Consider the following 13154-nt stretch of genomic DNA (forward strand, 5'->3'; position numbering starts at 1 on the left):
CTCAACGTGGAACAAATAATTAATGCTGTTTTGATCAGTGATCAGGGCTTTAGTGTGACATGAGCTGACCACTAAGAAACACTGAGCTTTACTTTGTTTAAACTTCAGTAAACTTTAGTGTTACTATATTAACAAGATTTTGATCAATGTCTGAAGGACAGTACCAAAAAGCTGAGTTCTTTACCTTTAGTTAAAAATTATGAAGAATAATTAATGAGTGCAAGTCAGAGGGGCAGATAACACTATATGCCTGCTGTGTAAAACATGCTTATTTATTCAGTATCAACTTGTATAGAGTTTTCAAAGCATGGGAGCTGACCTTTTATGAGTTACAGCTGAAAATACAAATGCATTTTAAATATGGCAGCAGTTGAAATAAAATTATTTTAAAAATACTTGTTTTCAGAAATAGAGTAGCATAGTTTAATCTCTTATAGAACATCAAACCCTGACATTTTAAAGAATACTGCCATTTACAGAAAATCTAATTTCCATGATATTCAGATTTGCTATAAACACTTAAAATTTTACAGTGTTCATCTGCTTTAAAACATATCAAATACACACAATGTCATAGCTGAGATTGTGACTCAGATGACAAATTTTTTGTATGAGGAAAGGTTTCTGCTAGTTAAGCAAACACATGAAATTTGATCCAAACTGAAAAACAAATACAGTATATAGTTGTTGGATGAACATGAGCACTGTTTTATTTCTCAGATCTAACTTCAATTACTACAAGCCAAACAAGGCAAAAAAGCCTTCTTCATACCCTACAGTAACTGTATTTCACACACAGAAGTATAATAAAACTTTAGTGATTAATTATATAACATGGTTCATTCACTTAGAACTAAACCACTTTTATTCTTAGGGCTTGTCTATACCAGGACATCAAGAAATGAATCTGAAGTAAGTACCTTGATGAACTTGAATTCTGCTACTTAAACTCCATTAAACCCCTGTGTGGACACAGTCATCCAGTTTAGTTTACTGGTGCCTGAGGGCACACACTGGAAAGTTAACATGGATTAAGGCAGGGTATGAATTCAAAGTGCAGTCGTACTTTGAAAATGGTTTAACGTAAACAGAACCAGACTCTTTGTTGTAGAATGAGACATGGAGTTAATCAGGAAAGTCCTGTGCAGACAAGTCCTCGAAGATGAGGCTACTGGAGTGGTATTGCCAGAGCTGATGGTTTTCAACTTCTTCATCTGCTGATCTGGAAACATCTTCCAGGGAAGCTGCAGGCCTTGGTAGCACATTAAGCCTGCTAAAAATTTATCTGCCTTTCTTAGTTACCTCATATGGATGATCTACAAGTATTCCAATGGCCCTCAGTGAGTAGCAGATCAGAACTTGAGAAGTACAATTTAAACTCACTACAACTTAAATACCTCCTCCTACACTCAGTCTTAACTTCACAGTTACTGTGCAGTAACCCAAGTAGTCTGACGGCATTAAATGAGATTTTACTGATCGTTTATGTAAGTGCAGACACATTTCAGCTACAAAAGGTGCTCAACAAGGCCTTATTCTTTTCATTATGTGACATTTGCTGTCACAAGTGTGTTAAATCGTAGTATGACTGACCTAAAAATACAAAGTTTTGTCACTGTCAACTACTTTTCATGCATTTACTTCAAAGCTTACATTCACTTGTCAAAGCATGCTGGATAAAGAAATTAAGACTAACATGACATAATTTCACTGAAACAAAAACAAGTACTAGTGTTCTTTTCAACTAGTGCTCTTATTAACTAATGCTTCTCATTTCCCCTTCAGTAATTAATAAATGCCTGATACAAAAATAACTTGTACAAATTTTCAGAGTTAAATTCAAAACATATGGCAGAGTCAGAAGCGGATATGCCTAGATTCCTTAGTTCCTTTTCTTAAATCTGTGTTCTAATTGCAGAGAACACCATTCCTCTCAAAGGAAATTATGTTTCCTAAGTACTCAACTCCCTAACACTATCTTTACAAAAACTTTTCTTTATTTTCTTTCACCCATATGAAAGAATTATACTGCACCTCAACTACATTCACTGTTAACACAGCAGCAGTAAGATCAAAAATCAGTCTCATCCAGGATCTACCTCTGACAGAAGCCAAGATGCCCAAGTAAGAATATATTGTTAAAACACTCTCAGACTCCTGCAATTTGCAGCTCAGGGACTCCCTGAGCTGGAAGCAGTATGTTTCCATTTAAGATTAATACCCAACACTGACATAACAGACTTGACAAGCTGAAGAAAATGAGACAAACTTCACAGGGAAAAAATGGCATCTCCTTTCACTGCATTACTGCTTTAAAAAATGAACTGCAAATAAAAGTGTTACTTAGTAATATATTTCCTACTACTGGAACCTTTTGAAGATTCAACAGAACACTTACTTGTTTGAACAGGTAACTTAAAAATCTGTTTACTCCCTCAACAGTGTAATTTTTAACTGTCAAAACAGAAAAGAATGTTTTATGTTTATAAAAAAGCAGTCGGAAGTTCCAGAGAATATTTCAGGCAGCTGGGCACATTCATGTTGCTATTAGCATATACAAAAATTCCTAAATGCAAAATAAGATTGTTAATATTATTGTTACACTGCCCTGCTTTGCTTTTTCATCTTCAAAGTTTTTATGGTATTAATGATAGAGGCCTCACTTCTTTCTCCATGTATACACATATTCTAATCTTGATGACATCTCTAAGACAGTTAAAATTCTAAGACACAGGGGTTGCTCATGGTCACAAAAGAAAGCAGTGGCAAACTCAGATCAGAAGAAATTCTTTGTTCACTGATGAACTGCACCCTGCTCATGAAGCACATTTTCTACCCATTACAAAGTTCATGAGGTGTTAAAATCTATACAGCAGCCTTGAAAATTGCTTTAGAACAACTCAAAACTCAAAGATATAATAATTTCATTCCATTAACAGTGAATAAAAAACATCATGCATTAAAATGAACTTGAAGGGAGCATTTTTCACATTTAAGTTTAAAATAAATTATTCTAAGTATTAAATCAATAGAGCAAATGTGATGCTAAGGCATTGACCTGCTCCAAAGTGTGGAAGGAATGTGAAGCTCAGAAAAGAGCAAATAGTTCCAGTTTACCATTACTGACTGTACATGTTGATGTGCGTGGAGTTTTTGAGCATTATCCCACCTGCATCATTGAAAGAGATGCCCATTCACCATTCCACAGATTCAAAACACAAACTCACAAACACGCTGGGAAAATTGCTGACTGATGCTTCTAGTCTGGTAGCAAACTTCTCAAAGTTCCTGGGCAGAATGCACAAATATGTTTACAGAATGCAAGGAAACAGTGGCAAGAGCTCCTCTGCCAGAACAACTTTCAAAAACAAAGGTTTATGAGTCTAGGAGAGATCCACAAAGGCTTTGATATGTGAACTCTGGACAAAGGTTTCTGTAACAGCTCAAGGTATTATTCCACCAGCTAGATGCTTCCCCCCAGCTGATGGATGCTGTGCCTCCCCTTTGAAGGGCGCTGTCCCTAGCACAGAGGTCACCAAAAAGACTATGCAAAGGCAATTCACTTATTTCTGTCTAAAGCTCAATGATTTGGCTTAAAGGGCTGATAGCAGTGGGTTTGAATTGGAATAACAGAGCAAGAGCTGGAACAAAGCCACCCTCTGCTGATTCCCAGGCGGTAAGAACCATCAGCACAGAATAAATTTGCATACAGTAACTTCTTAAATTGTTACAGTAAGATCAACCATAGCTCTTGTTAAAATCTAGTGTAAGGGTCCAGATCCAACACACAGAACCACTGAAATCCCTCTCTGCTCAGGTGCTGATTGAGAAGACTTTGTTGTATCCAAGTCCCATTTGCATACTTAATGCTGCTCAAAATCCTTACTACTCTCCTTAACTGTTGCTACTCAGAGTTGACTTAATGACTTGAAGTCTCAGCAGAGTTCTTAAACTTGGTTTTTTGTTGTTTTTGTTTTTTGTCTAATATATAGGCTAGTGACTGGCTAGCATACACAAAAGAGAGCTGAAGATTTACAGACAAATGTGTATCCCAGCAGTGAGCACATTCTCCTGTGATGTGGGAAGCAATATTAATTGAAGTGAGATCTTGCAGCCTGACTCTACCACATCCCAGGGAAATGCCCTAGCCCTTGGGCATTGAGTTAATCTCTCATTAGCCATCCCTCTGGTCTCTTGAATAAATTATTTATGAAAAGCAGAAAAACTTCAATAGGAAAAAGTGAAAAGAGATTTACCATGGAGTTCCTGGTAAAGAAGCCAATTCTTCAGGAGGTGATGTATGTTTAGAAAAAAGCCAATTTAGATAACAAATCAATTTGCACTTTGGGGGCAAGCACGCATTAAAGCTAGACAGATGCTATCCTCTATGTGAGAAAAATTAATTTTCTTCTCTCAGTACCAAGCAGAACCAAAATATATAGGAATACAGAGTTCCTACTGACAAAATTGAGAGACTATTCTTTAGGCTAAGTGAGGTACCTTGTCCATCCCTCAACCCCAGGCTAACTCACTTCAAACATGGTTTATTTGACTAAGGGTCCCCCTGGAGCAGGGCTGACAGCTGAAAATCCCAAATAGAAACTGAGGTCCCTTCTGAAGTTGTGTCAGACACCTATTTTGAAGAATATAGTCTTAATTTGTACTTTACTCCTCCATAATGGCCCTCACTGAAATCTGACTGCAGTTTGCTGAATTCCACAACTCCTTGGCTACACTTCCATTTTTACCTCTACACTACATAAAGACAGAAGTAATAATTTAAATGATGACTGGTACAGTGATGTGTCCAGCAAGCCAGGTTATTCTCCATAGCGTGGATGCCCAACACAAAGCTGCAGGGTGCCTCAATCTGCAAGGTTCGAAACCTGGAAGTCTTTCAGAAGGGTATACAACTACTTTCAAGCACTACAGGAAAAATTCAGAGCTGACTGCTTTCATTTAAAATACAGATGGGCAGAAGGAGAGGATGATGAAACACTTCATATGAAAAGCTCTCATAACCCTCCATGGGAAGAACAGACTACACCATAGGCATAAATTGCTGTATGGTTTTCAACTATTCCTTCTCCAGGAACTGCCATGATTCCTTACAATCCTCACTTCAGTGAAAAAGCCAGAAATTGACATTTTTCTCACAGACTTTTGGAAGAGTATTTCCATAAGTAACCAAATACAGACTAAAGGATGACTCAAGCTGTTACAACACAGGGGAACTTGGGACTCAAGCACAAACCTACAAGGACATTGTTGTGGTTTTTCTCTAACATGACAGTAATTGTCTGACTGGATTCTATGTAAACACAACTCTGTTCTTCTGTTTGTCCACAGCTCCCAGTCTGAACATCTGTATGTCCAAGGAAAATACTAAACTGGCCCAAACATTAATGCAATCCTGCAACTGTAAATATGTAAAATGCCTCTGAGAGCAGGTAGAAAATGATCTGACCCTACGGCTCAACTCTTCAACAAGTGTGACCACAGCCTCCTTCAGATGTGTAACCTGTGTGGGCTTACAAAAGTATATCCAGAATCACAGAATATTCTGAGTTGGAAAAGACTCACAGGAATCACTGATCCAACTCTTGAGTGAAAGGCCCATGCAGGGACTGAGCCTGTGACCTTGGTGTTATTAGCACCATGCTCTGACCAGCTGAGCTAATTTACTCAGCATTTTGTTTTGATTTCAGCCCCCAAATGGATCCTCCTCTGCTGTCTTACAGATTTTGAATGGTCTGTAAAGCTGCTAGAACAACAGTGGTATACAAACCAGTGGGGTGCAGGCTGAATGGATAAAATCAAACTAGCAGGGTACACTGAAATGTAAATCACCTACTTACATTTATCTTTAAAATAATAAAATTTATCTTTCTGCTAAAGACCTTGCTGTATTAGATATAGTAGTAGGATTCAAATTATCTCCACACAAGTAGCATAATTTTGATATGATTTGTCTAGAAATCAATGCTGTTATTTAAGCATTCATAAATGCTTAGAAATAATCTTAAAATCCTACACTGTATGTAAAAATTCTTTCTTTGTACAGAAAAGCAGTAGTTGTGAAAGAAAACAAATTAATAAAAAACCATCCAACTTTCTGTATGTCCCTGGGCAGAAGATATATGTTAAATATCAATGCCTGTTTTAGGAATATACCTTTTTGAAAATAGATTTCAAATTCTCAGTCTTCAAGGCCCAAATTATCCTCCATTAATATCATATAAACACTAAAAATGCATCAATGAATCTTCTTCAGACTACAATGAATTATAGGGGATGTGTCATAGCTTCACAAAATGTGAAGACCACCCCAAGCCTTCCAATTACATCATAATTTCACATATTGCATAATTTAACTATCCAAACTAGTTTCAGTTTTCACAGTGCAACAAATTCTGTTATTCAAGTTTTCCCCATTAGATTATTCTGTTATCCAGAAAGACTTTTTTATTATATTTGGGTCAAGTTCAGCAAGAAATTGCAAGGAATTCATGGATGGGGGAAATGAATGTTTCTTAGGAACAATTAGGAACTGGGAAGAAGAAGTTTCTTTTCTTTTTCCAGCTAATGAATTAAAATAGTTGGACAAGGGAAGACCTACTCAGTATAAAAGCATTAAGATCAAGGGCTAGATTTTGGAAACAACGGTCAGTTTTAGAGGAGTGGTGGAATTTTCAAAATTCTCAAGCACAACAAGCATCTAACTGTCTTAGATTTTAGACACTTGACTGTTTAATGGGGTTTTCAGCAGACCTAAATGGTTTTGAAACAATTAGTCAAATGAGTGAAAATATTTAGTATTTCCTTTGGTTAGTAAGTCAGTTTTTAAATGTAAAATGGGTTTCAATAAAAGTAGGGCCTGTTTCTCAGGTCAGGTACAGACAGTTGTGCTCACACTGAGCTCATGCTCTCAGTGGGCTGGACCCAAGCCAGCCTCTGCACAGATGCCATAGAAACTACATTTTCAAGTTCATTTTAAGACAGTGCTGCAGCCAAGAGAAACAATCTCTCACCAGGCCCCAAACACTCATCCCTAACTACCACATTACCACCTCCCCTCTGCCAGCATAATGAACTGAATCACTGATCTTGTCTAGCTTAAAACTGACTTCTTCTTTTGGCTAGATTAGGTTTTACCCTGGTCCAGCTCACTCAGTTGCTGCACAGACATTTGTGCAAGGAGAGGATGCAAGAAGAGCAAGGCTACTTAATTTAGTGGCAATGCTGATTTCTGTCAATTCACAGCACATGACCAAACACATCCTTATTTCTTCTTTACAATACTCACCACATCTAAGGCACATCTATTCAATTAAATGTAATTTTGCAATACTGTTTCAAACATTTTAATTAAATCCCTTTTTTCATGTAAATAGAGCATGACTCAGAAGTGAAAATTAAGTAGTAAGACCCACCACTTGTAAGCTAAGCCAGCAAAAATTCAGAATGTGAAAGAATGTTGTTCAGCTTTACTTCTGCTACCTAAAAAGACACAACTCAGTATAAGAGTTCAAGAATCAAGATTGTTTATTTATCCCAACCAATGAGAAGAGAGCTTTCTTTAGGAAAATCATGTATAAAATGCATTTTTTAAATGTTAAGAATCAGCCCATCTGCTTTGATGAAACCTATTTGAACCCTTGCTTTTAATTTTCTGTAGTTTATCTCACTGTTGGACTCAATACATTCCTCTTCTGCCTTTCCAACTGATGTGTTTAGAAGCAAAGCAAAGAAAGGAGAGAGATGTGTATTCCACCATCGGTATCTAGGGCTGTCCGAACTCTCCTTATTTCCCCTCCCACCACTCTGCCTGGGTAAGAGCTCACCCTGGACCAGCCAACAACCAGGCCCAAGGAAAGCATCCAAGGGACACGGGATGCTTTGCACTGGGAGAAGTGACTTTCCCTTCAAAGCTCTCATTCCTGCCGCTGCTGGAAGCGCCAGTTCTCCGCCATCCCGTGACAGGTGACTCATGTTGATGCAGACATGATAAGGGATAGGATTTCCTTCCTCACTTCCCACCTGCGGGCATTGAGGCTATTCACAGAATCGACAGGGTAGAAAGGGATCTCTGGAGATCCCCCAGCCCAAACCCCCTCTCCTGGCAGGGTGGAGCGGGTAACACAGGAGTGAGTCCAGCTGGGTGCGGAATGCCTCCAGAAAGGTGAACCCAACAGCGGCACGGGGTGACAGTGACAGCCGCAGCCCAGCGCGGCACAGCAACACCCGTGTGGCCCCAGGAGCCGCTGGCACCCCACGGCAGTGACCCACGGTCGGCAGGGCCCCTGCGCGGCCCTCCTCGAACCGCCCCGCGGGCGCCGTGAGGCGGCAGCGGCGCCGCTCCACAATGGCGCAGGCGGGGCGGAGCGGCCCCGCAGGGACGGGGCACGGCGGGCGGGCCGGCGGCGCCACTCACCTGCCGGTAAGAGAGGCGGAAAGGCCGCAGGTACAGGGAGGAGGTGCAGGGCTGCACCGCCAGCTCCTCGATGGCCTCCATCCCGGAGGAGGAGGCGGAGGAGGAGGAGGAGGAGGAGGAGGAAGGGGAGAGGCGCGCGCAGCCGCCGGCGGCCGGGCCGGGGCTGGCGGACGCGGCTGCGGCCTCTGCCCTCAGAGGGAGCCGGGATCGCGGAGTGCTGCGTTTCACCTCCGCAAAGCGGGACACAGGAGCCTCCCCGCCTTTATTCACAGGATCGCCAAGGTTGGAAGACATTTTTAAGATCATCCGGTTCAAGCTGGCCGCCTAGCACTGCCCTTGTAGCCCTTACACCGCTAACACATCGCCCAGTGCCAGATCCAGACACTCTTGAGCTGGTGACTCCACCATCTCCCTGAGCTGCCTGTTGCAATGTCTGACCGTTATAACACTGGAAAAAATGTTCCTACTGTCTATTCTGAATCTCCCCCCTCTTAGCTTAAGGCCATTTATTCTTTTCCTCTCATTGCAGGCACGGAAGAAGAGACTGGCCCCCACTCGCCTCACTACAAACTGCGGTCATGGAGTAGAATTATTCTCCAGAAACACCTATTCACGATCCTGTTATGTCAGGAGCCTGGCGGATGTCCTCAGAGGGTCACTTATTCCCACACTTTACACCAAAATTTATGGGGTATGCCCATAATTGGAGAACTTAAACCCACCCCCTCCTCCCAAGCCTTGATGCGATCTATGTGCTCCTAGGTCATCCCGCTCCTGGATATCATCGGGCTTTGCAGAATGAGCACCTTGCTGTGAAAAGCAAGGTCCCTTCTGCCTGCCTGCATGCGTGGTGCTTTCCTGCTAAATGGAGATTGTATGAGTGGTGTGGGAAATGCAGCTACAAATACAAATTCTTGGATAACCTTCAATTCATCGCTTGATGCATCTTCAACTTTGCTTTTCAGGGTCAGCTTCCAGTACTGGCCATGCACCCAGCCCTTAGCTGGAGAATAAAAGAAGCTTGGTTAGACTCCCCTGGCTCTTTTTGAGTTAAAAAATAGTTATCCCTTCTCCTTTTATTCAGTATATTTTAAGCAGAACGCTATTAGATTTAGCAATTTTCTGGTTTTTGTAGAAGTTTGATCACAGTTATGCAACATTAGGTTACATTACTCTGGGTGCTTTAATACTCCTAATAATTTCTAGGTTCATGAGCAACAGAGCTCACTATTTGTGGTGGTTGTTATCTCTCTGATTTGTGATCACTTTCTATGCAGATGTGCCTGTGTACAGCAATTTAGGTGCCATATAAATCAAAATATTTTGTCAATGTATTGGCCACACTGAGAAAAATCTGAAGTTTCTTGTATTTTTTTCTTTTTTTGTCTTCCTCTGTACTTCCACTGCATCACTAAGAAAGTTTGTCTTGTCATGTGGTAGAATTTTAGCAGTCTAACTGAAAGGAACAGATCCAGCAATTACAAAACTCACTAAGAAGTAAATGAGGCAGCACTTACATTGCAGAGTGCTTACCATCAGTTCTGATAACGCAAGTGGCAAAAAAAATGCTTGGTGGGGCTGCAAACTGTGGCTTTGAAAGTGTGTTTGCAAAGCTATCATAAAAAATAGGCAAGGAAATGTATTTTATTAGCTGACTTCAAAAATATTTGTGTAACTCTGTTTGCATCACTGTATATGTCTACATATTTTTGGTTTTTTCAGAATGATCTCAAGGTCATTCAGAGCTCCTGGGAACTTAAGCTATATTTTTCTAGTAAGTTATTTCAGTCTTCCAAGTCCAATTTAAGTATAAACACAGTTTCCATGCACAGCAGGTTTACAGTATCTCTGTTTGCTTATGTTAAAAGTTACCGGCTACCCAGGTCGGTTCAGCCAGTCAGATTGCCCTCTTCAATAAACATTCTGACACCACTTTCAGGTTTTGAGTGTGTGTGTGTTTTGGGGAAGGTGTCACACTGTATGATGGATTGCTTATTCCATTCCTAGGCTTAGGTGGGAAGCTTTTGGGGTTGTGATGTGTCACAGACCTGATCTCGTTAATGTACCTGGAACAGTTGAGCACAGTGTCACAGGAAAATGCATTTTGAGATGCTCAGGTGTTGCAATTACAATGGAAAGCTGTAGATTCCTTTGTTAGAAAATCTTTGTGAATATGCCAGCTGAATTGAGGATTTAACAGGCTGAGATTGATGAGTTGCCTTAATGTTCCTGTTTTACAGGTGAAATCTGAGCAAGAAAATAAATAGGAAAAATATGTTCTGCATAGTGGGACTATCATTCAACACCTGGACCTGAATTTCATTATAGTTCTTTATTAAGGCTCAGATTCCCTCTGCAGCAAGTGGCTTTGCATTTGCTAGTCCATGAACAATCCCAAGAAGGAAATTCCTTTCAGCTATCATTTTTTCAAAGGGATAATAAGAATGGGGAACAATTTTTGTATGGGTGAGACACACTCCTGCTTTCCTGTTCCCTTTCACTGCTTTTGTGGCTGTCTGGCACAGTGACACCAGCCTGGCTCAAGGTGCACTGAGTTCACAGCAAGGATTAGGAGATGATATGATGCAGAGATGCTGCTCAGCTCCTCAGCTCAGGGGTCAGAGCTCACCTGGGTTCCAAAGGACACGGCATGTTTGCTCTGTAAACTGCCCCAGCTACTTTGTTTTGTGTTCCTTGACATCCCTGTGTGTTTGCTCCTTTTTAAAGCAGAACTACTAGCGGTGGGATGTGTCCAGAAACTTGGGAAAACAGATGTCCAAAGTGTTAAAGGACTGTGTTCGTGCCTATTACCTTCAATGAGATACTTCCAATACTTAAGTCCATGTTTAACTGCTTGCAGAACCTTTTCGGTTTGATTAGTATTATTCCAGTAGCATTTGCATTTCTACAATCCTGTCCCTAGTTCATCAGTTCCCAAACTTCTTGCATCCTGGATTACTCCTGGCTATCACAGTTTCTTTGTGGGGTGCTATCCAGCTTTATCATTGCACTTCTAATCAAAGCAGCTACCTCTGATGTCCTTCCACAAACCAAGTGCCTTATGCCATCACATCTTCCTTGCCAAGTATGACTGTTAACTTGAATTCCAGAAAACCAAGAATGTGTCAGAATGACAGGTTGCCTTTCACTGTATTAAATACATTCCTTTTTCTTCCTTAACAGTGGCTTATTGATTGTTTTCTTGTTATTAAAAACAAAAAACAAAAAACAAAACAAAACAAAACAAAAAAACAGCAAAAAATAAAACCCAGATACAAAGTTGTGAATGTTGTCATGTGTAGTTTGCTCATGGGTTCTTCAGTCACCTGGAGCTGCTGGTCTCTTGCTGTAAAATACTAAAATCTCGATGTTTTTCCCTAGTCTGTAATAGATCTGAGTATGGTTTGTGAAACAGTGTGATAAACGGCCCAATGAGGAAAAGCAGAAACTGTGAATAAAAATTTGTGTCTTTTGTGGAAAGGAGGCAGAGAGGGAAAAAGGAGAAGTGTCCTGTCTGGAGTAAAGAGTCTTAAGGGAAGATTCACTGGGATTTCTTACAAAAAATGAAATGTCAACATTGGTGTTAAAAAGGAATTCTTTCTGCAGAGTAAAGATCTTTGTTTAACAGACTTCTCTTTCCTTCAAAGCGGTGTTTGCTCTGTGTAACTTCGTGAGTAACTTTTATTACCAGCAAAGTGCCCAAACTTTTTTTTTTTTTTCTTTTTTTTTGGTTGCTCTTTTAAGAAGTTTCCTTGAGCTTGGAGTTTCTGCCGACACAGTCCTTCCCTTCCCCTTCCAGCCCCGCGGTCCTCGGGCATGCACTCTGCAGAGGGTCAGGTTGCATCCTCATTAGCGGCTTGTTTTATTGCTGTTTGCTTTGGGACACAACCGGCAATGTTTCCGTCGCAAGCCCGGTGCTGCTGCCCCTCTGCTCGCCGTGGCCCCGGGAGCCAAGCACACCTCCCACCTCGGCCCAGGCTTACAGTGAGTGGACATCCAGGAATGTCTCTTGTAGTCTTCCCACTGGAGCTTTGTAAGGTGCCTGAGCTGCTGGGTTCACTCATGCAGAGTTAGGCAGCACATTTTCCATAGTGATTTTTGTGTGTGTACATGCCTGCATATACTTTTCATCTCCGTCAATCCCTGCCAGGCTCACTTTGTTCTTTGACATGCTGTGGCTCATGAAGAAAAAATCATCAGGTCCTGAGCCTTTTATCTCCAGAGGACTCCTTAATATATGGCAGAGTATCATTACTTTTGATATTTGTGAGTACAGTAGTTACTAAGATACTACAAATATGAAAGCCTCAACAACCAGAGGCGTGTTGACTTGCAGTTCTCAAATTCCATTTTAAAAAAATTATTTCTAACCCTTATGGTTGCAGGGTAAAATGGGAAATGTAAATGATGGAAATGTAAGTGTTGGCAAACTTAATGGTTTGTGAGCTGTTAAGTGGAGATGATGCCACATGTTTGGTAGAAGGGCTTTGCTGTTGGGGTGACAAATAACCTGAATCCCCAGCTCTGAGCAGAAGAATGCCAGCAGAAGCTGCTGAAGCCAAGAGGCACTGGATCCAGCTGTGTGCTCACATCAGCCCCATCCAGCTGGGATGCCATCAAAGCCATTGTCTTCTGCCTAGAAACTGCTCCCTGAACTTCCTCCTCTGCCTCAGCTCCCTGGGCCACGTGCAGTTTTTTTAAGGTCACATAGGGATATTGG

General features: G+C 41.0%; 1 protein-coding gene and 1 long non-coding RNA gene across 2 annotated transcripts in view; one reads left to right on the forward strand and one right to left on the reverse strand.

Annotated features, from left to right (window-relative positions):
• The window catches only part of NUDT14 (nudix hydrolase 14), a 58425-nt gene extending 49897 nt beyond the window's left edge, over positions 1–8528 (reverse strand). Inside the window, exon 1 of the mRNA XM_021554491.4 lies at positions 8435–8528. Within this exon, the coding sequence (XP_021410166.2) occupies positions 8435–8515 (81 nt within the window). The 5' untranslated portion in view covers positions 8516–8528. The remainder of the gene's footprint in view (positions 1–8434) is intronic.
• LOC110484091 (uncharacterized) lies at positions 8505–10366 on the forward strand. The gene is made up of 2 exons (XR_014955789.1): positions 8505–8716; positions 8964–10366. It is a non-coding gene; the product is annotated as an uncharacterized LOC110484091 (long non-coding RNA).
• Positions 10367–13154: the final 2788 nt, after the last annotated feature.

Source organism: Lonchura striata, chromosome 5 (assembly GCF_050655825.1).
Source record: "Lonchura striata isolate lonStrDom1 chromosome 5, ASM5065582v1, whole genome shotgun sequence".
NCBI lineage: Eukaryota > Metazoa > Chordata > Aves > Passeriformes > Estrildidae > Lonchura > Lonchura striata.